General features: G+C 45.4%; 1 protein-coding gene and 1 long non-coding RNA gene across 4 annotated transcripts in view; one reads left to right on the top strand and one right to left on the bottom strand.

The window, feature by feature from the left end:
- Window positions 1-22,142, top strand: part of LOC138813967 (uncharacterized) — a 46,698-nt gene that overhangs the window by 5,121 nt on the left and 19,435 nt on the right. The gene's annotated exons all lie outside the window — the stretch shown is intronic.
- Window positions 2,510-20,435, bottom strand: LOC138813484 (sperm acrosome-associated protein 7-like). Of its 3 annotated transcripts, none has more exons than XR_011367811.1 (6): window positions 12,460-12,527; window positions 11,974-12,036; window positions 11,108-11,200; window positions 9,817-9,903; window positions 3,856-3,936; window positions 2,510-2,692 (listed from the first exon to the last, which is right to left on the bottom strand). XR_011367811.1 is itself a non-coding variant. In XM_070001927.1 (6 exons), the coding sequence occupies exons 1-6, from the start codon at window positions 20,376-20,378 to the stop codon at window positions 2,610-2,612; spliced, it is 501 nt and encodes a 166-aa protein (XP_069858028.1). In that variant the 5' UTR covers window positions 20,379-20,435; the 3' UTR covers window positions 2,510-2,609. The 3 variants fall into 3 exon arrangements, 2 of the variants coding, with proteins under 2 accessions (XP_069858028.1, XP_069858029.1); XM_070001927.1 differs by lacking the exon at window positions 12,460-12,527 and adding an exon at window positions 20,285-20,435; XM_070001928.1 differs by lacking the exon at window positions 12,460-12,527 and adding an exon at window positions 20,285-20,435 and having other exon boundaries at window positions 3,856-3,933.

The following is a 22,142-nucleotide window of genomic DNA, read 5'->3' as shown; positions in this document are numbered from 1 at the left end:
GAGTTCACTAACACTTCATCTGACCACGTGCAGTGACAGTCTGTCTGCAACTGTGCCCACTCTTTTCTTTGTCCTTTATTGGGTCCCTTTGAAGTCTCCTCTGCTTTAATACTGTCTTACCATTCTGCGGTCTACATGTCCTGTTGTGTGAAATACAAAGTGAACTTAAAGTTAATATTCATAGTTAATATTGGAATAAAAGAACTTGGGTGTGCTAGTAGTCCCAAGTCCCAAGTGAAATAAAATAGTATTTGGAAAATAAAGCCAACAGAATTGTTACAGCTTATGCATTAACTGTTATTCAGTGACATTATGGAAAGACACAGATATGGCTAGCTGACACAGCTTGCTCATGACACAGTAGGTTGGCCACTTGTTCATTTTTTTTTTTTTGAAACACCTCCTCTCCTAGTGTTTTCAACAGATCAGCTTTCTACTTGATTTCTTGAGTATTCAAGATCCCTCAGGGCTGTGGCTTCTGTCTTTGGTTAGCCACTTGCATTTTCTTCCATACTTTCAGGCTCTATATGCTCATGACTCTGCAGTTGATCTCTCTAGCTTAATCTCTTCCTGACTCCAGACAGCCCCAGCACAGAAATACAAAGGCTGACTTGGTATCGCTTAGCATCTCCATGTCTGCCCCCAAAGCAGTCTTTGAGTTCCCCCCAAGGCACACCTGTCACCCCTCACCCCCAAGCATTCTCTAGCTTTGTGACACTGGTGTTTATCTGCTGGCTGCAGTGTAGCCCCTACAGATCAACCCTCCACCCCCTCATGTAATCCATGCATGCCTTGGTCTCTCCAAGTAAAACCTCCAGTCTCTCTACTTCCTTTCTATCCCTTCCTGCTGTTCTGCATGCTCTTGATAAAACTGATGTAATATCTATTCACCATTTCTGGCAACAGCTGGGGGCCTTTTCAAAGTGAAAATCGAATAATAGCATTAGAAGAAAGCATTCCAGTGCCTTTGTGTTGAACTTAGAACAAAATCTGAATGGTACAGAGGCTTGCCTTGCTTTGTTGGACCTCTGCCAGTTTCCTCAATCCTGCTGTCTGTGATTGTGGGGTTCTGGTCCTGGGGGCTTCTCCCACCGCAATGGACAAGCCTGCAGAGCATACGCTCACCAGACTCACACTGGTGCAATGTCTTTTATAGCCATTGCTACAGACATTCTTTGTTTCCTGGGCATTTTCTTGCTTTGGTCTCTTCCTGTCCCTCGTCACTGAGGTAATCTTATTTCTCATTTACTCTCTGGTCCCTGGAGAGTAGGTCTTGCCTGTAGAGACAGGTCTTTGTTCATAGCAGTTACTCATAGCAGTGAACTGATTAATAGGTAATTTTTACTAATTTTCTAGTGGAATTGCATGTTGAGGAGTTGGAAAGTTGTGTTTTTTTTTCCTTTTTTTTTTTTGGTTGGTCATGGGGCTTGAACTCTGGGCCTGAATGCTGTCCCTGAACTCTTCAGTTCAAGGCTAGTGCTCTACTACTTGAGACACTGTGCTACTTCCAGTTTTCTGAGTGGTTTATTGGAGATAACAGTCTCATGGACTTTCCTGCCCAGGCTGGCTTTGAACCCCGATCCTCAGATCTCAGCCTCCTGAGTAGCTAGGAGTACAGGCGTGAGCCACCGGCATCTGGATTTTTTTTTCATCCTTTATTGTGGTGGCTGGTGAAACTGATAACTGAGGAGTCTATCTCTGCTGCAGAGAGGTGAGGAAAACCCCAGGGTCTCTGTAGAGTCTGAAGAACGAGCCCTTTTAGTCCCAGGTAGCCTGACCCTCTGACCAGGAATAATGACCTGTGAAACAGGAACACAGAACTTGCAGTTACCATGGTCATGACTTCATGTGAAAAAAGAATACTCAGTAATAGAGCGTTAGGCTTAACTTTCTTCCTGCCTACTGCTACAAAGGTCTTGTACACCTGCCTGCCACCTGTGCCCTGGGGGCTATCCCACTGCTCCATTCGGGGACCTGCTTTCTCCCAGCAGCTTCATTGCTGCCATCAAATTAGACTGTAGGTTCTGTCCACTTTTGACGTTCATCCTGAGTCTAGTTTGTTTCCTTTTGTTATTAGTAATACACACACACACACACACACACACACACACAGAGAGAGAGAGAGAGAGAGAGAGAGAGAGAGAGAGAGAGAGAGAGAGAGAAAACTATGACTAATACACATACTACATGTCTTTGAAGACATGCATTGATGCCCATCCTGTTAAGACAATGGCAAGAACTTACTTTTGAATCCTCGGGTTTGAACTCACACTCTGCACCTGCTAGGCAGGTGCCCTCCTACTTCAGCCATGCCCCAGCTCTTCTGACTTTTTTTTTCAGATAGATCCTTGTACTTTTGCCCAGGGCTAGCATTGGATCTTAGTCCTCCTTCCTATAATTCCCTATTTGCTGGGATTAAAGGCGTGTGCTACTATGCCCAGTTTCAATTAGGTTTTCATTTCATTTCTGCTTGTTTTAAGGAAAAAAAAAATTTCACATTATCGATAACAATATTTAAATATGCTAATTTTATTTGGCACTCCATAAATGTAGTTCACATGGGGTGATGAGCAGCCTACTTTGTTCTCACCCTAAGGTGGTCTTGTTGCTCACTCTATGCTCGATTTCCCCTTGTTGGCTCGGGCTTTCAGCATGATTTTGTGCAGCTTTCGAGTGTTCTTCAGATGACTTCCTGTGTGGAAAAAAGATTTTCCCAAGAAGGGTACAGATGTTTCACTGATTGTTACCTCTTTCTGAATGTCAGACTTCATGGTTCCCCTTTTTTTTTTTTTTTTTTGGTCCGGTCGTGGTGCCTGAACTCTGGGCCTGGGTGCTGTCCTTCAGCTCTTCAGCTCAAGGCTAGCACTCTACCACTTGAGCCACAGCGCCACTTCCGGGTTTTTTCTTTTTGCTTATGTGGTGCTGAGGAATCGAACCCAGGGCCTCAGGCATGCAAGGCAAGCGCTCTACCACTGAGCCACCTTCCCAGCCCTTGGTTCCCCTTTTTTAAATAAGTTTTTTATTGTGAAAATACTGTACAGAGGGGTTACAATCACATGAACAAGGTAGTGAGTACATTTCTTATCAAGCATTGTTGCCTCCTCCTTTGTTTTCCCCCTACCATCCCTTCCCTCTTCATGGTTCCCTTTTAACAAAGAGACTGTTATAATCGGTAGCCTCTTTGATGACAGGCAGGGAAGGGGTGGTCTTTGGGAACCCATCAGGTGTGGTCCTCCCACCTCCTGTGTGTCAAACTCTGCTCACACCCTGCAAACATCATCACCTTCCATCTCCTTGGTACCCAGAATCGGGGCTAAGATGTCCTCTGAGGACCAACAGGCTGAGGCCCAGGACCTGTATGTGATCACTTGGCAAGGTCACTCCCAGGTCCTTGTACAGGCAGGCCAACGTGGGATTTGAACTGAGGTCCTATTTACTCCAAAGCCTGTGCTCTTATCCTCAGCCCCATTTCCTACGGCTGAGTTGGCCTCTGCATCCACACGGAACTGAGGAGACCAGTGAGAGAGATTGTTGGGTTCAGTTTCCCAGGAGAACGCTGTGTGGCTGGAGGAGAGAGCAGGAAGTAGGGAGTGTCCAGGGGTGTGGAAAAGATAAAGCACTGATTGGTACCATGGCCACTGCCCTTGAATTTGACAAAGCTTAGGTGCCTGACCAGCAACCACTATGGAGCTTTGCTCTGGCAACTTGGAGGCTGAGCAATCTGCTTCTCCCAGTGCTGCTCGGAAGAGACCCAGAGCTCTGAGAGAAACTTTCCCTTCTCCTTGGCCCAGGAAGGGAGCTCCCAGGCCAGCTGCCCATTATCCACAAACCAATAGGAACAGAAGTTCTGCTTACCTATAGCTCTTCGAAGACTGTCAATGATTTTCTCCAGAGCTGTAAGGCTTTTAATCTGAAAAAGTATTTCTTTCTCTTCTTCTATGAAAAAATTGACAGTGATCAAGATTTGGCAAACAAGCCTTAGTTTCAAACTTCTTTTTAATTAGCCAAACTAGCCCAGACCCTGCAGCCTATACCCTTACTTGCTTCCAAGTTCCTGTATCTCTCTCCTGTATTCTCTCTCTCTTTTTTTTTTGGTCCGGTCGTGGGGCCTGAACTCTGGGCCTGGGAGCTGTCCCTCAGCTCTTCAGCTCAAGGCTAGCGCTCTACCACTTGAGCCACAATGCTACTTCCGGCTTTTTTCTTTTTTCTTATGTGGTGCTGAGGAATTGAACCCAGGGCCTCATGCATGCAAGGAAAGCACTCTACCACTGAGCCACCTTCCCAGCTGCCCTTTATATTCTTTTTGTTGTTGTTGTTGTTTTGTTTTGTCAGTCGTGGGGCTTGAATTCTGGGCCTGGGCACTGTCCCTCAGCTCTTCAGCTCAAGGCGAGCACTCTACCACTTGAGCTACAGCGCCACTTCCTCCCCTTTATATTCTTAATAAGTGGTTTGTTTTTAATTTCTCATCAGTTCAAAATGCTGGGAGGGCTGACTGGGCCGCATCAGAGAGAGTAAGCAGATTCTGTGCATTCACTTGCAGGTCTACAATGGGTTACTACTGTCCACTTCTTACTTTCATGTTCTAAGGCCATCCTATGAACAGCTATTATAATAGGGAAAATACCATTAAGACCAAATATGAATGCTAAAAATAAAAAAATCAAACACCAGGAAAAAAAGAAATCACATTATAAATTTCACATGGTTCAGAAAACAGAGTGAGCAGATTTTTAGTTATCCCTGTGCTGATAACTTAACTTCCTCCTGAGAGATTCATTCCTTTAAAACCTTCTTTGCATGCTGGGAATGTGGCTTAGTGGTAGAGCACTTGCCTAGCATACATGAAGCTCTGGGTTCATGTCCTCAGTACCATGTACACAGAAAAATCCAGAAGTGAGTGGCACTGTGGCTCAAGTGGTAGAGTGCTAGCCTTGAGCAAAAGAAGCTCAAGGACAGTGCTCAGGCCCTGAATTTAAGCCCCAGGACTGGCAAAAACAAAAACAAACTTCTTTGCCTTATAATTCCATGGGGACACAATTGTGAAGTCCTCAGTTTTTATAATCATGGAAGTCAGTGGTAGAGCTCAGTGAGCTTTGAACAAGGACCATGAATTTTAGGTCTCTTCTATTTATGAAGGAAATGAACATAGGGCCAACTGTCAGGAGTCAGACTTTTTTTTTTTGTCCGTTGTGGGGCTTGAATTCTGGGCCTAGGTGCTGTCCCTGAGCTCTTTAGGCTAAGGCAAGCACTCTACCACTTGAGTCACAGTGGCACTTCCAGTTTGCTCATGGTTTATTGGAGATAAGAGTCTCATGGACTTTCCTGCCTGGGCTGGCTTGGAACCAGAGTCCTCAGATCTCAGCCTCCTGAATAGCTAAGATTACAAGTATGAGCCACTGGTCCCCAGCAGGAGTTAGACTTTGTGTGGGTATCTGTTGGATCCTTAGAGAAGAGGATTGGGGTGCTGAGTAGTGGTCCAGCTGAGACACCCTGCCTGTGAGGGCAGGGGCACAAGGATTTTCTGGCTGTCAGTGGTATCTGGGCTTCTCTGAGCACCATTGGTGGAGAGCAGAGAATGGACATCTTCGGCAGGAGGAGCCCTTGGGAGGCCATGGGACAAGTAGATGTGTGTATGTGTGTGTGGAGTGGGGAGGGCAGGTCCCCAGGTGCTCCGGGTTTGGGACCTGGACCACTCTGATCTTTAGCAATATTTGAATCTGGATGCAAAAATACTTAGCAAATACAAATTAAATAAAACAAAACTGAGGGATATATAGTAAGAAAGTAGTGCTCAGTGCAGGAATGCAAGGTTGGTTTAAATAAAAACATCAATGTTTTTTTCACCATTTTCACATAACAAAAAAAACACACTTCATAGTAATTTCAATATAGTTGGAAAAACATTTGAAAAAGTTCCCAATAAAAACTCTCAACAACATAAGATAGGGGCTGGGAAGTTGGTTCAGTGGAAGAGTGCTTATCTCGCATGCATGAGGCCCTGGGTTTGATTCCTCAGCACCACATAAGCAGAGAAATAGCCAGAAGTGGCGCTGTGGCTCAAGTGGTAGAGCAATAGCCTTGAGCTGAAGAGCTGAGGGACAGCGCCCAGGCCCAGAGTTCAGACCCCATGACTGGACCCCCCCCAAAAAACAAAAAAACATAAGATAGACAGTAAAAGCATTCTCAAACTAATCAAGTACATCTATAAGAAACTCCCAGCCAACAATGTACTGAAGGACAAAATACTTAAATTTGTTTCTCAGTGAGATAGGAATGAGCTGTCTTTGGCAGGGCTCTTGTTAGGTGACAGTTTTCTCATGCTTCTACCATGTTTCTCAGCATCATCCATGCCAGGATTCCAGACTGTATTTCTCTCTGCTTGACCAGAATGTACAGACAGGACCAAACCAGATCTCAAGCTTCATAATCCCATGTTTATAAATTCCAAGGCAATGTCAAAAGACAATTGACTAAGGAAAAATATTTGCACCATATATCACAGACAAGATACATCATCTTAGCCTGGTACCGGTGGCTCACCCCTGTAATCCTAGCTACTCAGGAGGCTGAGATCTGAGGATCGCCGTTCAAAGCCAGCCCGGGCAGGAAAAGTCATGAAACACTTAGCTCCAATAAACCACCAGAAAACTGGAAGTGGCACTGTGGCTCAAATGGTAGAGAGCTCACCTTGAGCTGAAGAGCTCAGGGACAGAGTATAGGCCCAGAGTTCAAGCCCCATGACCACTAACAAAAACAAAAAATACATCATTTTCCTTCATGCATTAAAAAAAAAGTCTCCAGAAATAAGAATTGTGAAGAAGAGAAAGACATACCAATGGACAATTCACAGAAATATGTGCAAATGATCCATGTATGTGAGAAATGCTTCAGTTGACTTAAATGTAGATTGAGGGGGTTGGGAAGGTGGCTCAGTGGTAGAGTGCTTGTCTTGCATGCATAAGGCCCTGGGTTCAATTCCTTAGCACCACATAGATAGAAAAAGCCAGAAGTGGTTCTGTGGCTCAAGCAGTAGATCACTAGCCTTGAGCTAAAGGGCTGAGGGACAGCCCCCAGGCCGAGTTCAAGCCCCACAACCATCCAAAAAAAAAAAAGAAAGAAAGAAAGAAAGAAATGTAGATTGAAACACCAAAGTGCCATTTCTCATCTTCAGTCTGCTGAAACTAGAAATGTACTAGAATATATTCTGTAGCCAGAGCTGGGGTTTAGTAGGGTTAGTCCATGCTGGTGGAAATGCAGACATCTGAGCCTCCTTCAGGGAAAGGGAATGACCAGAATATAGCTGTGTGTACCCTTACATTTTAACTCAGTAATGTATTTATGGAAATATACCCTGAAAATACACTTCCAACAATATGAAAATATTTAAGAGCAGATGCCCATCAGGGCATTGCTTGTAATTGCACAGTACTAGAAATTACCCAATGCATAGGAGAGTGGTTGAATAAATTACGTAGAATATTCTCCACAGCAGGAGCTATGCAATCATAAAAGTAAATGAGGAGGAAGATATCTATAATTAGTATGGATGGATTTACAACATATAATTGTAGGTTTATTTAAAAAGGTACAAAATATCTGTAGTGTGATGCCTTTCATGTAAGAAAGAAGGTGCAAGAACATACACATTGCCAGGCACTGGTGGGTCATGCCTGTAATCCTAGCTACTCAGGAGGCTGAGATCTGAGGATGGCTGTTCAAAGCCAGTCCAGGCAGAAAAGCCTCCACTGTGACTCTTATCTACAATTAACCACTAGAAACCAGAAGTGGAGCTGTGGCTCAAAATGGTAGAGCACTAGCCTTGAGTGAAAAAAGCACAGGGACAGAGCCCAAGCACTGAGTTCAAAACCTACAACTGACAAAAGCAAAGAAAATGCACATGGACCTGCTCAACCAAGACAAGGAATATGGGAAGGATAAATTAGCAAAAGGACTGACCCACCAGACACAAGTAGGAACAGGATAGGGATATTAGAGGAAGTTATAACACTTCTAGGAACATTGCTTTTTGTATTAGAGCCAGGGAAATGTTTCTCATACTCTGAAATAAGCCAAGGCAAATAGGATAGAAGGAGGCCCAAAATGGAACAGACGCCTCCAAGGATATTAGGTGTAAATAGCATAATCACACGGAAGAGGGTGAGAGAGAAAGAACTCTGGAAAACAGAATTTGACTATGTAGAGTAAAATGTAAAGCAAAAGAGTATATGCAAATCATGTCCTCTAGTAAGCAAACTTATTTGTACAGTGTTCTGCTCTAGTAGTCTGAAGCCCCTCCTCTCCAATCTCCCTCTCCCCCCACCCCTTTCCCAAATGATCCAAATTACCAGGGTCTCATATTAGTCTCTGTTTCCCCTCAAGACCTAGGCTTCACTTCCCCTGCTGCAAACTTATAATACATTTTCATTTCTTCTCTGAGAAAAACACTCAGATTAAGAGGTTCATTTATGTTAGAAGGTGGCCTGGGTCTTGGGATCTCAATGACTCAGGTCCCTGTGGCCTGGTGACGCAGGACCTCACATAGTGGCCACACATCAGGCCCTGGGACTTGCCAGGGCATGTGTGAACAAGGCACTGTGGGTCTACAATCCTTTCTGTATATGGGGCTGGTCTGGGGGAGGAGCTTCCCCCAGTGGCCCTAGCTCCAGAGCCCTAGCTTTTCTCAGTACTCGCTCACCTACCTCCAATCCCTCCTAGCAGAGTGTTCTGAGTCCTAGCTCCAGGATTGTGGTTTATTCTGTCCTGCAGTTGCCCATTCCCTGAAGACCGTGTGCCCACTGCAAGTGACTGCAGTTTATACTCATTGCAGCCCCACCGGCTATGGGTAGCCAGCAGAAGGACCCCTACCTGGTGAATTTAATCAAGAACCACTAGGCTATTTGCTTGGGTCACTGACTGGCACAAACTGCATTTAAATATAACATTTTTCTTGGTTAAGCCCTGAAATAATGGCCTCCATCCTCTGCACAGCAGAGGTACTCACTGGAGAAACCTTTTGGGGAATGGACTGAAGTGCAGATTCCTGGGCTCATGTAGAACCTAGGAGGCTCAGAAATGTTGAGAAGATCCCCTCCCCCGTGCCTGAGGCCACCAGGCTACAGCTGTCCCATACATTTGTTCTATGCATTAGAGGTCTGGTTCTGTGTGTGGGTGTGCCATAGGCATCCTACACATTTGTTTTACGCACTAAAAGTTTGGTCCTGTGTGTGAAAGTTGTCCTACAGGTTTGTCCTATGGACTCCTAGTAGTCTGTTTCTGTGCATGGGAAATCTATGGACTTAATTAATACATTTTTGTCCTGTGCACTAGAGAGCTGGTCCGTGTAGGTGTGCCTCAGATGTCCTACACGCTGTCCTTTGCACCACAGGCACACTTCCTTGCAGTCAATCTTAGGGCACAGAGGTCTGTCATCCCTGGAATCCTGCTTCCTTTCTGAGCCTTTGCCCATGGCTGTTCCCAGAGATCTTATCTGTGATTCCTGGGGTCCCCTGGGGCTGCTCTGGCTCTCTTTGCCACCTCACCACAGGAAGGAGAGGTCACTCAGCTGGGCATCCAAGAGAAAGACAGTGATGTGGCAGTGCCTTACTTCTGCTCATGGCGTCTGCCATGGATTCTCCCGTGCTGTTTTGCAAGGCCTCGTGTCAGGGCTGGGGAAATCTGCCTGACTTGGGTGGAACAGCCGTAATCTCCGATCACACGTTCCTCCCTTCGCTGTGGAGCAGTTCCCACCTGCATCTGCCTGACTGTCTCCCCAGTTACTTTATGAATCCAGCAGGGGCATTGGTGGGTCATATTTACCATCAAAGGAAAGTCTGTTCATTTTCCCAGATGTGAGTTGCTTCTCCTGTTTTTTCTTAAGATTAGTTTCATACATCTCTTTAAGGACTTTGATGAAGAACATGGAAAAGAAAGGGGTAAAATTGTCTTGGTTACACTCTTGTGAACATTTTTGATGCACATTTTATTTTAAGATGTTGGCTAGGAATCCTAGCAAAGTCTTCAAGACCTTTTTGAAAATGCACATGTGTAAACAGCTGTCACCCAACCACCTTGAGCCAAGCTCTGTGGCAGATGTCAGGTGAAAAAATCCCAGAAATGAATATATTTTAATATCTGAACACAAACTCCAAGAAAATGCTGAATCTGCTGCTGCAGAGTGCATTTTTATGGAGTGTGTGGGTATTTCTGATATGCACATCTCCTTAGCCATGGACTGTCCCTCTGTCCTCTCTGGCCTTCGTTGTACTGTTTTACTTCCTGTGGACGGTTTTGGCAAGCGAAGGCTGTACTTTGGGAAGCGCATCTTTATTTCTGTTCACTGCTTTGTGGCCTGGTTGTCATGTGCTCAACTTTGGTTTATCTTTTTTTCTTTTCCTGCCAGTCCTGGGCCTTGAACTCTGGGCCTGGGCACTATCCTTTTTTTTCTGCTTATGTGGTGCTGAGGAATCGAACCCAGGGCCTCATGCATGCAAGGCAAGCACTCTACCACTGAGCCATCTTCCCGGCCCTTGGGCACTATCCTTAAATTCCTTTTGTTCAAGGTCAGTACTCCACCACTTGAACTACAGCACCACTTCTGGCTTTTTCTATGATTAATTGGAAATATCTCACAGACTTTCCTGCTGAGTCTGGCTTTGAGCTGCAAACCTCAGATCTCAGCCTCCTGAGTAGTTAGGATTACAGATATGAACCACTAGCACCTGGCTGGTTTACTGCTTGCCCAATTAGGTAACAGACCTGCCTTGCCCTCTCAGAAACTGTAGGTGAATGCAAACCACAGTGTACATTCCACTATCACCTGCTAGCCCATTCAAAGTTCTTTCTGTGAGCCTCATGTTCTGGACACGGCTCAATCCCACTTGCGTCATGAGAACAAGAACATGCATGAATGTGTACTCAGAGATCATCCCAAATAAAGGCATGCCATCCCTGCTGTGGAGGGGTGACCTCCTCAGTCTCAGGAGGACCTGCCCAAAGCCTTGGAGGATGGCTTCTTTCAGTGTCCACCTGCCTCTGCCCACAGCTGCTGCTGTGTTCATAGGTATCTAGGAACATGGACAGTTTTATAGGTGAAAAGGGATATACTTGCTTTTTTTCTGTGGTGGTTGTGATGTCAGTGGTTTTGGTCTTTCAAGAGATACTGATTTGTTTGGGTCCAAAAGCTCTTGGACTAGAATTTCATCTGGAGAAAAGCACACAAGAACATGTTAGAGACAGGAGTGACATGCAGGATTGATACCATGTGTGCAGTCTGAACCTGAGGCTGTGAGCAGAGAGGATGAAAAGCTGGAACCCAAGGAGCCAGGGGACAGGGACCTGACTCTAGAGATCCTCATCTCAGTGGGCAGACCACTAGCTGCCTAAACAACAAAAACATGAGACCATCTGGGCAGTTCTTCACCATCACCTCCTGCTTTGATGCTAACAGTCTCCAAAGGTCCATGTGTTAAGGCTTGGTACTTGGTCCTAGGGTGGTGATACTGGTGTTGGAACCTTTAAGGGATGGCGCCTATCAAAGTCTCTACATCTTTGGGACTATGTTCTTGTGAGGGGAATTATGGGACTCCGAGCTTTTCTCTTTTTTGGTCCGTGGCCATGAATTGAGTGCTTTGCTCTGCTACAGTCTCTCATCAACTGCTCATGAACTATAAGCCAAAATAAATCTTTTCTCTTTATAATTCAGTTACTTAAGGTTTTTTTTTGTCACAGTAATCAAGAACTGAGTTAATACCTACTGCTCACTCCCTCATGTCAGCATCCCTCCCCAGGGAAAACACGATGCTGAAAACCTTGGCACAAGATGTGATCATGATTCTCTTTCCTGCCCTGCCGCCAGAGCCCAGAGTAATGTGCTTCTGGCCTCAATAACCTCTCACAGGTTATTGAGAAACACCCATAGATAGTGAACGACTCCCTCCCATAGAGATCAGATGTTTGATGAGGGGGGCTTCTTACCAAATACTGTGGCCACATCATCATCCAAACTTTTAAGCTTTGGTGGTAGTGCGGAACTTGACTCTGGCAGGAGAAAAGGAAGCATTTGCTTTAACACTGTTCCTTGAATTTTCACTTCCCCCTCTGCAAGTGGATATTTGCACATGTCCACCCGCCTGCTCCAGGGGATGAGCCTCGTTCAGAGTCCCAGTCCCACCCATAATCACCAAGAGAAGGTCAAGGAGAATGCCTCTGGGAAAGCTGCTGCCCCCAGGGCAGGATTTGCCCTGATGTCCTGAGTGGAACCTGCCTCCTAGCCCCGGCATCGCCCTCCAGATGGGTCCAAGGCTGACTGGGCTCGCTCAGGTGGTGGGTGGAGCAGAAGAGGGGCACACATTTCCTTTGGTAACAAGCTACATTTGCCTCCTTTGATCATGGTGGGGGACCCTCATCACACTCTGGGGTCCTGCCTGAGCCACCCAAGCCCAGCCCACAGGAACAGGAAACCTGCACTCAGCCTCTGTCCAAGGCTTTGTCAACCAGTCGTGTTCATTTTGCTCTAAGAACCTCATGGATATTTTGCTCTTGTTCTCTGTTGGCTCGAACTGCTTATTTGCTAGTGCTGACTCTCGCTGTGGTCTGTACTGGGGGGCAGGAGAACCCAGAGGCCAATCTCTTCCTTCTTCTGCTTCTTCCTTGAGCAAGCATTTTCAGGTGGTGCCATCTGTTGGTAAGAAGTGGAGTCTCCTGGGTGAACTGAAAGGTCCATGATGGCTGTTGTCTTTAGGGTCCAGGGCCATCTGATCCAGGACTTCCGCTCCCTGGTGGACAGGAAATGCCATGCTGGGCACCATGCCGAGGCAGATGGCTTCTAGTGCCACTTCCTGCTCAGCCATTCCCACCCAGGATGCCTCCTGACACAAGTGCCTGTTCTTGATCCAAGGTTGTGGCATCTGTGGATCCTGGTACTTGTCTTTGGCTTGAGGTCAAGGTCAGCCTCAGGCTCTCCTTCTAGTGCTCAGGTCATGGGCACCCTGGAAGGCCAATTGGGCAGGCCTACTCCACCTTCCCTTACTGAACACATAGAGCCTTCTGTAAGAATTGAAGTTCCTGCACAAACCAATGACACAGCTGATTCTCAAGTGGTCTTAATGATGGACAATCTGCATACCAATGGCTCATCTGCACACATGCTCAGAACAATGCAGGAAATGTGTAACAAGGTCTGGGATGGTGATGACAATTGCTTCCAGTATGCTGACCTTCAGTAAAGGAAACAAACAAAAGTACAGTTCTCTTTAGAAGTGACATTAATGGATCATTAAGAATGGTTTCAGCTGCGCAATGCAAGCGCTTTGTTAGAAATATTCTTTTCATCTTGTATGTGTCCCGTAATTACAATGGAAGCGTTGTGCAAGCCAGCCGAAACCCACACAGGGAGGCTTTATGTTCACAGCACCCTGGTGGAGGGCGGTGTGCATTGTCAAGTGTAGCGGCTTCCTGGTCACCTCCTTGTGAGAGTCTCAGTTTGCAGACGGCAGGTGCCCTGTGGCCAGGACACTACAGTGCACTCATCCACGGCTGCCCCCTGCTCCTTCTGGCTTCTTAGAGTTCACGGTTGAGTGCTAAGTCTTCCCTGGATAACTCAGGACATAGCACCACTCCTCTCACCATCACCAGGACCATGTCCACTGTTGCCTTCCTCTCCTGACCAGCAGCTCCATGTGAGGGATGCACTGTAGCCAGCCCAGCTCACGTGGCCATGGCTGGGGAGACCCCAGAATGGGGTGAGCAGATGCGTGCCGACATCAGAGCTGCCAGAAACTGCCCCTGGGCAGTTTGGGGCTAGGCAGCCTCTCCCCTGTCCCAGGAGGCGACAGCCGGTGGTGGTGTCAGGTGAACCCTGTAACAGGCTGAAGAATGCCTGGGTCCAGCAGAGCAAGGTGCTGGGCACTGCACCCAGCAGTGTAGGTGTAGGTGTGGCAACGCTGGCGAGGTGCTGCTCATGTGCATAGTTTGGAGGGCATACACACACCTTCCCTGTATAAGCACCCAAGAACTAAGTTCTTTTAAGAAGACAGAGCATGGGCTGGGAAGGTGGCTCAGTGGTAGAGCACTTGCCTTGCATGCCTGAGGCCCTGGGTTCGATTCTTCAGCACCACATAAGCAAAAAGAAAAAAGCCAGAAGTGGTGCTGTGGCTCAAGTGGTAGAGCGCTAGCCTTGAGCTGAAGAGCTGAGGGACAGCGCCCAGGCCCAGCGTTCAGGCCCCACAACTGGACCCCTCAAAAAAAAAAAAAAGAAGAAGACAGAGCAGTTCCTACTAGTATCTTGGTAGATTCTTGAAGAACATTTACAGATCTTAAAGAATAGAGAACTTAAGTGACCAGCCAATGACTTGGTCCCAAGCAGGCATGGCTGGAGCTACCTGAAGTCCTTTATATAGACTTTCTCCCATAGCAATAAGTAAAGAGTAATAACATAGTGGTGATGGACATTACATCTATAATTCAACATAGACGGTTCCCTGTCCTTTCAAACCACATTCCTGATGAATCTGAGCAGGAACGATAGAGAGTGCACTCAGTATTTTCTGCTGTCTGTAGTACCTTTCTGAACTACGAAAGCTACTACACTTGGTGAGATCTACACTGAACGTAGGTCCCTCAGGCTCTCCTGCAGCCTGTACTGTGTAAAACCCTTAACTACAACCAGAAAAGCCATGGAGAAATTAGACTGTGGAAGCCAATGAGAATTAAACTCAGTAATACAAAACAAGCTGATAGCCCAGGGCACACCAAAAGAGCAGTCTACTCAGTAAGAAGACTACATAAAAATGGAAGAGAGAAACGTTCAAACAAATATGCAGATCTTGATATAGGAACACAAGAAATATGAAATGAGCAAGGCAGAGTGACTTCCCTACCTATAACCAATTTTTAAAATCCTCAGGTGGTTGGAAACTGGTACTTGAAACATGAGAGTGGGGACAATGCAGTTATAATATTCTATGCTGGGTACTGGTCGCTTACATACTCAGGAGGCTGAGGTCTGAGGATCGTGGTTCAAAGCCATCTTGGATATGAAAGTCTGTGAGATCTTATCTCCAGTGAACCACCAAAAAGCTGGGAGTAGAGCTGTGGCTCAAGTGGTAGAATGTGGGTCTTGAGTGTAAAAGATCTGGGGTAGTACCCTGAGTTCAAGCCCTAGGACTGGTGCACACACACACACACACACACACACACACACACACACACACACACACACACACACACTCAATGCATGAAATTAAGAAAATAAAAGGCGGGGTTGGTTTGGGAGGAATGGGGGAAATGATAAAAATGGTGACATGAAGAGGTGTATTTACAAACTGATTTGATAAATTGTAACTCTTTTGTACAACTACTTAAAGACAATAGAAATATAGTTTGGAATCTTGAAATAAATAAAAGCTGAGCAAAATATTCAAAAGAATAATTTTAAAAATGACCTGTGAATTTGCTGGGCACTGGTGGCTCATACTATAATCCTCGATACTTGGGAAGCTGAGCTTGGAGGACTGCAAAACCCCTCCTCAACCAATAGATGGGATAGTGATATTTAGCTACAATGAGAAGCATCAAATAGGCAGATCTCAGTCCAAGCCTGTGCTTAAGCAGGAAGTGAGACCCTATCTTAAAAGTAAACAGCAAAAAAAATGGGTAGGGATATGGCTCAAGTGGTAGAGCCCTTGCCTAGAAAGGACAGGGTTCAAACCCCAATACTACCAAAAAATAAATCTATGAATCAGAGAATACAGGTAAAATAGAAATCGAAATAGAAATAAATAGGTGAATGAACTAAGGAAGACAGTATAGGATAAGAGCTCCATTCAGTTTAGAGAGGTTCAGAAAAATAACCAAATGGAAATCTTAGTAAGTCATATAAAATTTTTTAGCAGAAAGTGTCACCAGTAGACTAGAACAAGTGGAAAAAGAATGTGAGGGCTTGAAGACAAGGTAAAAGAATGATCACATTCAGAATATAATAGAGAAAAATAACACAAGAGGTCTATGGGATAACATTAAAAACTAAAATAATGTATAACTGGAATAGAAGAGGGAGGAGAGCAATATGCAGAAGGCTATCTATTCAGTCAAATAATAGAAACCACCAAATCCAAGAAAGATATAGTCCTGCAGGTGCTGAAATATTTAGAACTCCAGACAGACATGACAGACTGGAACCTCTTTATGGCACTTTTATTAGAAAAGGCAACTATATATTGAAATTTTAGCCAGATGAATTAAACAAGAGAAGGTACAAAAGATACAATAGAAGAGGTACTTAAATTTTGTTTGTAAATTATATGATTTTTGTACTTAGAAAACCCTAAAAACTGCACCTAATCTCTTAGAATTGACAAACTCATAAAGTAGCAATATAGAAAAATAAAACACAAAAACCAGTACTTTTTCTATGTACCAATAATGAACTTCCTGAGAGAGAAATCAGGAAAACAGTCATTCACCGTAGCCTCAAAAGCCATTCAAATAGCCGGGCGCTGGTGGCTCACGCCTGTAATCCTAGCTACTCAGGAGGCTGAGATCTGAGGATCGCGGTTCAAAGCCAGCCCGGGCAGGAGAGACCGTGAGACTCCTATCTCCAATAAACCACCAGAAAACCGGAAGTGGCGCTGTAGCTCAAGTGGTAGAGCGCTCGCCTTGAGCTGAAGAGCTGAGGGACAGCGCCCAGGCCCAGAGTTCAAGCCCCACGACCGACAAAAAAAAAAAAAAAAAAAAGCCATTCAAATAGACCAACAACCACAGCAAAAATAGCCAACTTGGTACAGAGTTAGCAAAGGTCAACAGAACTCTACAATGAAAATGACAAAATGAAGATGGGATGGTAGGCCCTTGTTCATGGATTAGAATAATATTGTTAAAATGGTCATCTTTCCAATGGTATCTACAGATTCGATGCAGTCATTATCAAAATGCCAGTGGTAGGTCTTTTCACCAGTCTTCACAGACCTAAGGGAAACTAAATACTAAAATGCATGTGGTAACACAAAACACCCACAGAAATTCTGAGAAACAACAGCCAGAGGTGTCAAAATATCTGATTTAAAATTATACTATAGAGTGACTCAATGGTAGAGCACTTGCCTAAGCATGCCTAAGCATGCATGGCTCAAGTGGCAGAGTGCTAGCCTTGAACAAAAGCAGCTCAGGGACAGTGCCCAGGCTCTGATTTCAAGCCCCAATATGTGTGTGTGTGTATTAGAAAAAAATTGCATGGTACTGATCCCCAAACAGACAAGAAAGGAGTGAACTCATGCAGAAGTGGAGTTGGAATGGATTACCCATAAATAAGCCCACACAGCGACAGCCAAATGATTTCTCCATAAAGGAGGCCACAGCATATGTTGGGGAAAGTGCAGACTCTTCATTCAACAAATGGTGCTATCTCATCCTGCACAAAAAATCAACTCAAAAGGAATCAAAGACCTCAATGAAAGACTTAAAACTTTGAAACAGCTAGAGGAAAATTAAATATTGGCATAGCCAGTGACTTCCTGAATGGCTAAAGAAATAATAGCAAAAATTAACAAGTTGGATGATGTCAAATTAAAAAAAATTTGAACCAGGCACTAGTGGCTCATGCCTGTAATCCTAGTTACTCAGGAGGCTGAGATCTGAGGATTGTGATTTGAAGCCAGCTCAGGCAGGAAAGTCTGAGACTTTTCCCTCTAGTTCACCACCAGAAAACCAGAAATAGTGCTGTGGCTCAAAGTGGTAGAATGCTAGCCTTGACCAAAAGGAGCTTAAGGACAGTGCCCAGTTCCAGAGTTCAAGGCTCAGGACTGGCTAAATTAATCAATCAATCTGAAAAATCTAAGTAATTTAATAAAAATAGACAAATGACCTGAATAAGCAATCTCAAAAGAAGTTATAGAAATGGCAAATATGTGAAAAATGCTCAGTATCTTTAGCCATTAGAAAAATGCAAATTAACCCACCACCAAGATTGCACCTTACCCCAATCAGAAAGACAGTCATCAAGAATACTAAAAAAATATCAAATGCTGGTGAAGATGTAGAGAGAAAATAACCCAATATAGTGGTAATGTGAATGTAAATTAGTTCAGCAACTACAGAAAACAGTATGGAGATTCCTCAGAGAAGCTAAAAATATGTCAAGTATGGTGTTGTATGACTGTAATCCAGTCCTCAGGATATCAAGTCAGGAGAATTTATAAGTTTAAGGAGTGGTCTGAGCTACACAGGGAGACTGCTTCAAAAACATAACATCATTTTCAGGAAAATGGGTACAAGTGGAGGTGTCATGCTGAAGGAAACAAGCCAGACATAGGAAAATACTGAAGTACTGTATGTTCTCCCACACATTTGGAAGGTTAAAAAAAGGAGAGAAGGAAGAAGAGGAAAAATGACCTGAAAGTAGTAGGTAAGGGATTGAGGAAAGGAACAGAAGATCTGGTGTTTTGGGTGGAGAAAAGGGCAAGAGAGGATAGAAGGGATGGTGTATATAATGGAAATACAATATATACATGTATGAAAACAGGAAAAGCCTAGCAATTAAGATGCATTAATTTCTAAAAGAAAATAAGTAAGAATGCCAGTGTCTCACTGGTTATTTGTGGTCCTGGCAGCCACCTGCCCTCCCCCCCCACCAGACACTGGTCCAAGCCAGGCCAGTTGTGTCAGGGGCTGTGGTGTGCCCTGCTCTAGGAGGTCCTGGAACCTGTGAGGGCTCAGAACCAACTTGCCCATCCTGAGTCCTTGGACTGGGGTCCTGGTCCACCTCTTTTCTTGAGCCTCTGTCCTTGGGTCCCTCTGTGGAAGGCTGAGTGGCCAGAGCACTGTTCCCCAGGTTGGGGTGGGGAGGAGTGGAAAGGACGGGATCCACCGCTTCTGAGGCCTCTGTTCTCCACAGTGCCATCCTCCCTCCCATTCCTCACACAGTCATATGGGAACAAAGTAGGCGAGGGATCCAAAGGCCCAGGAGGCTCTGCTGGTATCCAGCCGACTGCAAAAGGGCTTCTGAGGAAATGCGAATTAAATATGGACTGGTTGTCCATATTAATGCCCATTAAATATGGACTGGGTGTCAGCTAATAGAAAGGATTTTTGTTAATTTTGCTAATGTAGACACAAAAAAGCAATGCTTTCGGGGATGGGAAGGTGGCTCAGTGGTAGAGGGCTTGTCTTGCATGCATGAGGCCCTGGGTTCAATTCCTCAGCACCACATAAGCAGAAAAAGCCAGAAGTGGCACTGTGGCTCAAGTGGTAGAGTGTTCGCCTTGAGCTGAAGAGCTGAGGGACAGTGCCCAGGCCCAGAGTTCAGGCCCCACAACCGACAAAAAGGAAAAATAACAACAGTGCTTTCGCCCATTTGCAAGAAACAATGTGACCTCCAAGTCCATCTGGGAACAGTGCTGAAATACACCTTCCAAGTGTGCATGTGTGTATACATATCTGAGTGTTTTGCAGCATGCAAGTATATGTATTGCATGGGTGTATATGTGCATGTGTATATGTGTATGCACATGCACATGTCTGTGTGTGCACATCAGAGTTATATGTGTATGCATCTGTATGCTCACATGTGAGTGCATATAAATACACATGTGTGTATGTTTGTGTGCATGTGTGTATATATACAGATGGAGTTGACATAATGTACACAGTTACTGAGACAGGAACGAACACGTAGAGGTTCATGACAGTCTTCCTGTACTGTTGGATAATATCTGCTAATAAAAAGTTAAAAATACATAATATACAGAACTCTTTCTTGGAGTTATGGAATTAAAGGGGGCTTCAAAGATAGTAAAACTTGTAGTTTTCTTCATTCTTCAAAGAACAAATGTCTGGTGGTGAATTTGGACCAGCAGGAAAAGAGTTTCTTAGTCCATCTGCACTGCTATCACAAAATGCCTGAAACTGTCATTTAAAATGAGTAGAAATTACTTCTCATAGTTCTGTAGACTGGGAAGTCCAAGGTCACAGTGCTGGCAGCAGTAGTGTCTGGCCAGGGTTGCTCTCTCATTCCAAGATGGCATTCCACTGCTGAATCTTCACGTGACAGGAAGAGGCGAGGTGAACTAACCAAATGCTATGTAAACCCCCTTTATATGATGGCCACAATCCACTCACTGGGGAGACTGGTCATGATTCCATTACCTTAAGAGCCCCAAGTCTTTATCACAATGATCTTTTCAGCATCTAAATTTTGGAGGGGACACTTTCAAACCAAAGCAGAGAAGGGTGTCACCTGCTGGGTTTGGACCTGTGGATTTCTATTTACCAGTCTCCTTGGAACTCTATCTACCTGATTGTATTTTAATCGGCCAGTGCTGCACTTCTTGCCACCTGCACAGCAGGAGAACGAAGGAGAGGGTCCACGCTCCTCTGCTCGTTGCCATGCTCCCTCCAGCTGAGGAAGGAGGGCCTTCCCCCTGGAGACTTCCGCTTCCACAGCCTTGGTCTCCTGGACACATGGAATGTCAAGGGCCTGTGAGATCACGGCCAGGAAGTGAGCTGGGACCCGCCCTGAATGTAGTGGTCCTCTCAGGGGCCTGTGATATCATGGCCAGGAAGTGAGCTGGAACCCACCCTGCGTGGAGCAGTACTGGTCAGGGGCCTGTAACATCACAGCCAGGAAGTGAGGTGGGGTCTTGTCCAATGTGGGGGTACTTTCAGGACCTGTGATTGACCAGGAAGTGAGCTGGGGTCCTGCCCTTTGTGTGTGGAACCTGTCAGGGGCTTGTGACATCACCACCAGGAAGTGAGCTAGGGTCCTATGTCTTGTAGATGAGAATCATACCCAGGATCTGCTCCTGGGAGGAGGGGCTGGTGGTGTTCTCATGGTAAGGAGTATCTCTGTGCCTTCGCCTCAGCCCCCAGACTGTTCAAGCTTTAGCTTTTCAGTTCCAGGAACTTGAAGCACAGGGACTTAGGGCCCCAGTCCCAGACCATCTCCCTCCTTCTATGTGGGCACAACCCTAATTTTGACATGGCTGTCACACTGTCAGCATAAATCACTGCAGAGCTGGAAGAGAACATGGGGATCTGGGGCCCTGGGCATGCACTCGCTAGGACCTCTGGACCTGCCCGTTCTGGCATGTGCTCTGTAACTGGTTGGGTGTCCTAGAATCCCTCTAGCACGTCTGTTCATGGAAAGAGATTGTGCTGAGTTTTGACCACTTAGAGTCTCAATTGGTAATCCATTCATTGGTCCTGGGATCCTAAAGATGGAAGCTCTTTCCTTCTCATGTCTTTGTATGCTCTCAGTCTGCCTGTTGGGTTCTTGACTCAGGGACACCAGTGATTCCAGTGTTGGTCTTTCTTTGTCTTCAACATTGATAGCAAAATGAGCTCCCTTCCCATAGCTTAGTCTACTTCTTCCCCTCTCCACAGCTTAGCATGCTCCCTTCCTAGGCAATACTAGGCCCATTTAGCAAAGGCAGTAAATAATCAGCCTCCAACCCCCCTTTTCCTTGGGATGGCACTTCTCTGGGGCAGCTGCCACCATATAAGGCAGCAAGAGCCCCTTAGAGTGACCTTCAGGTCTGGGCAGCTGCAGGACCCCTTAGCTCCTATATGGGCAGCAGCCATCAATCCTATCTGCCATGATGAAGCCCCTGGCCCTCATGTCCACATCAGGGTCTCTGACTCCTAGCCCCTCTAGCCCCTCCTAAACCTCCTAGGTTATGTAGGTCATCCCAGACAATAGCCGGCGCTTCTCATTTCTCCCTTGTGAGAAGGAGTCTTGCCCACCCCTTTCCCAGCAATAAATCTTTCTTTGTTCTCTGTACTTGGATGTCTGTGTGGTTTTCCGGCAAAAGTCCAAAATAATCTAACAAACATCTTTTAGCTTTTCTAGGACTGGTGTAAGTCCTTTGCCTCGTTCACCTCTATTCGTTGTGGATTTGTACCCAGTCATTTAATTTTTCAGAGAATCTATTTTGTCACTAATTGCTTCAGTTATCTCTGTAATGCTATTGTTAGGCCCTCAATTTGTTTAATCCTGTTACTAGTCCATTTTTGTTGCTATAATGAAATACTTTAGGCAAGCTAAATTGATAAAAAAAAAAAAAAAAAAAGGTTTCTAGAGCTCAGAGTTTTGGGTTCTGCAAGTCCAAGCAGCAAGGTGCAAAGCCCAGAGGGAGATGCAGAGCCATCCACAG

Source organism: Dipodomys merriami, unplaced genomic scaffold (assembly GCF_024711535.1).
Source record: "Dipodomys merriami isolate MVZ:Mamm:240054 unplaced genomic scaffold, mDipMer1.0.p SCAF_6, whole genome shotgun sequence".
NCBI classification, from domain to species: domain Eukaryota; kingdom Metazoa; phylum Chordata; class Mammalia; order Rodentia; family Heteromyidae; genus Dipodomys; species Dipodomys merriami.
This window is presented reverse-complemented; position numbering and strand designations above follow the sequence as displayed.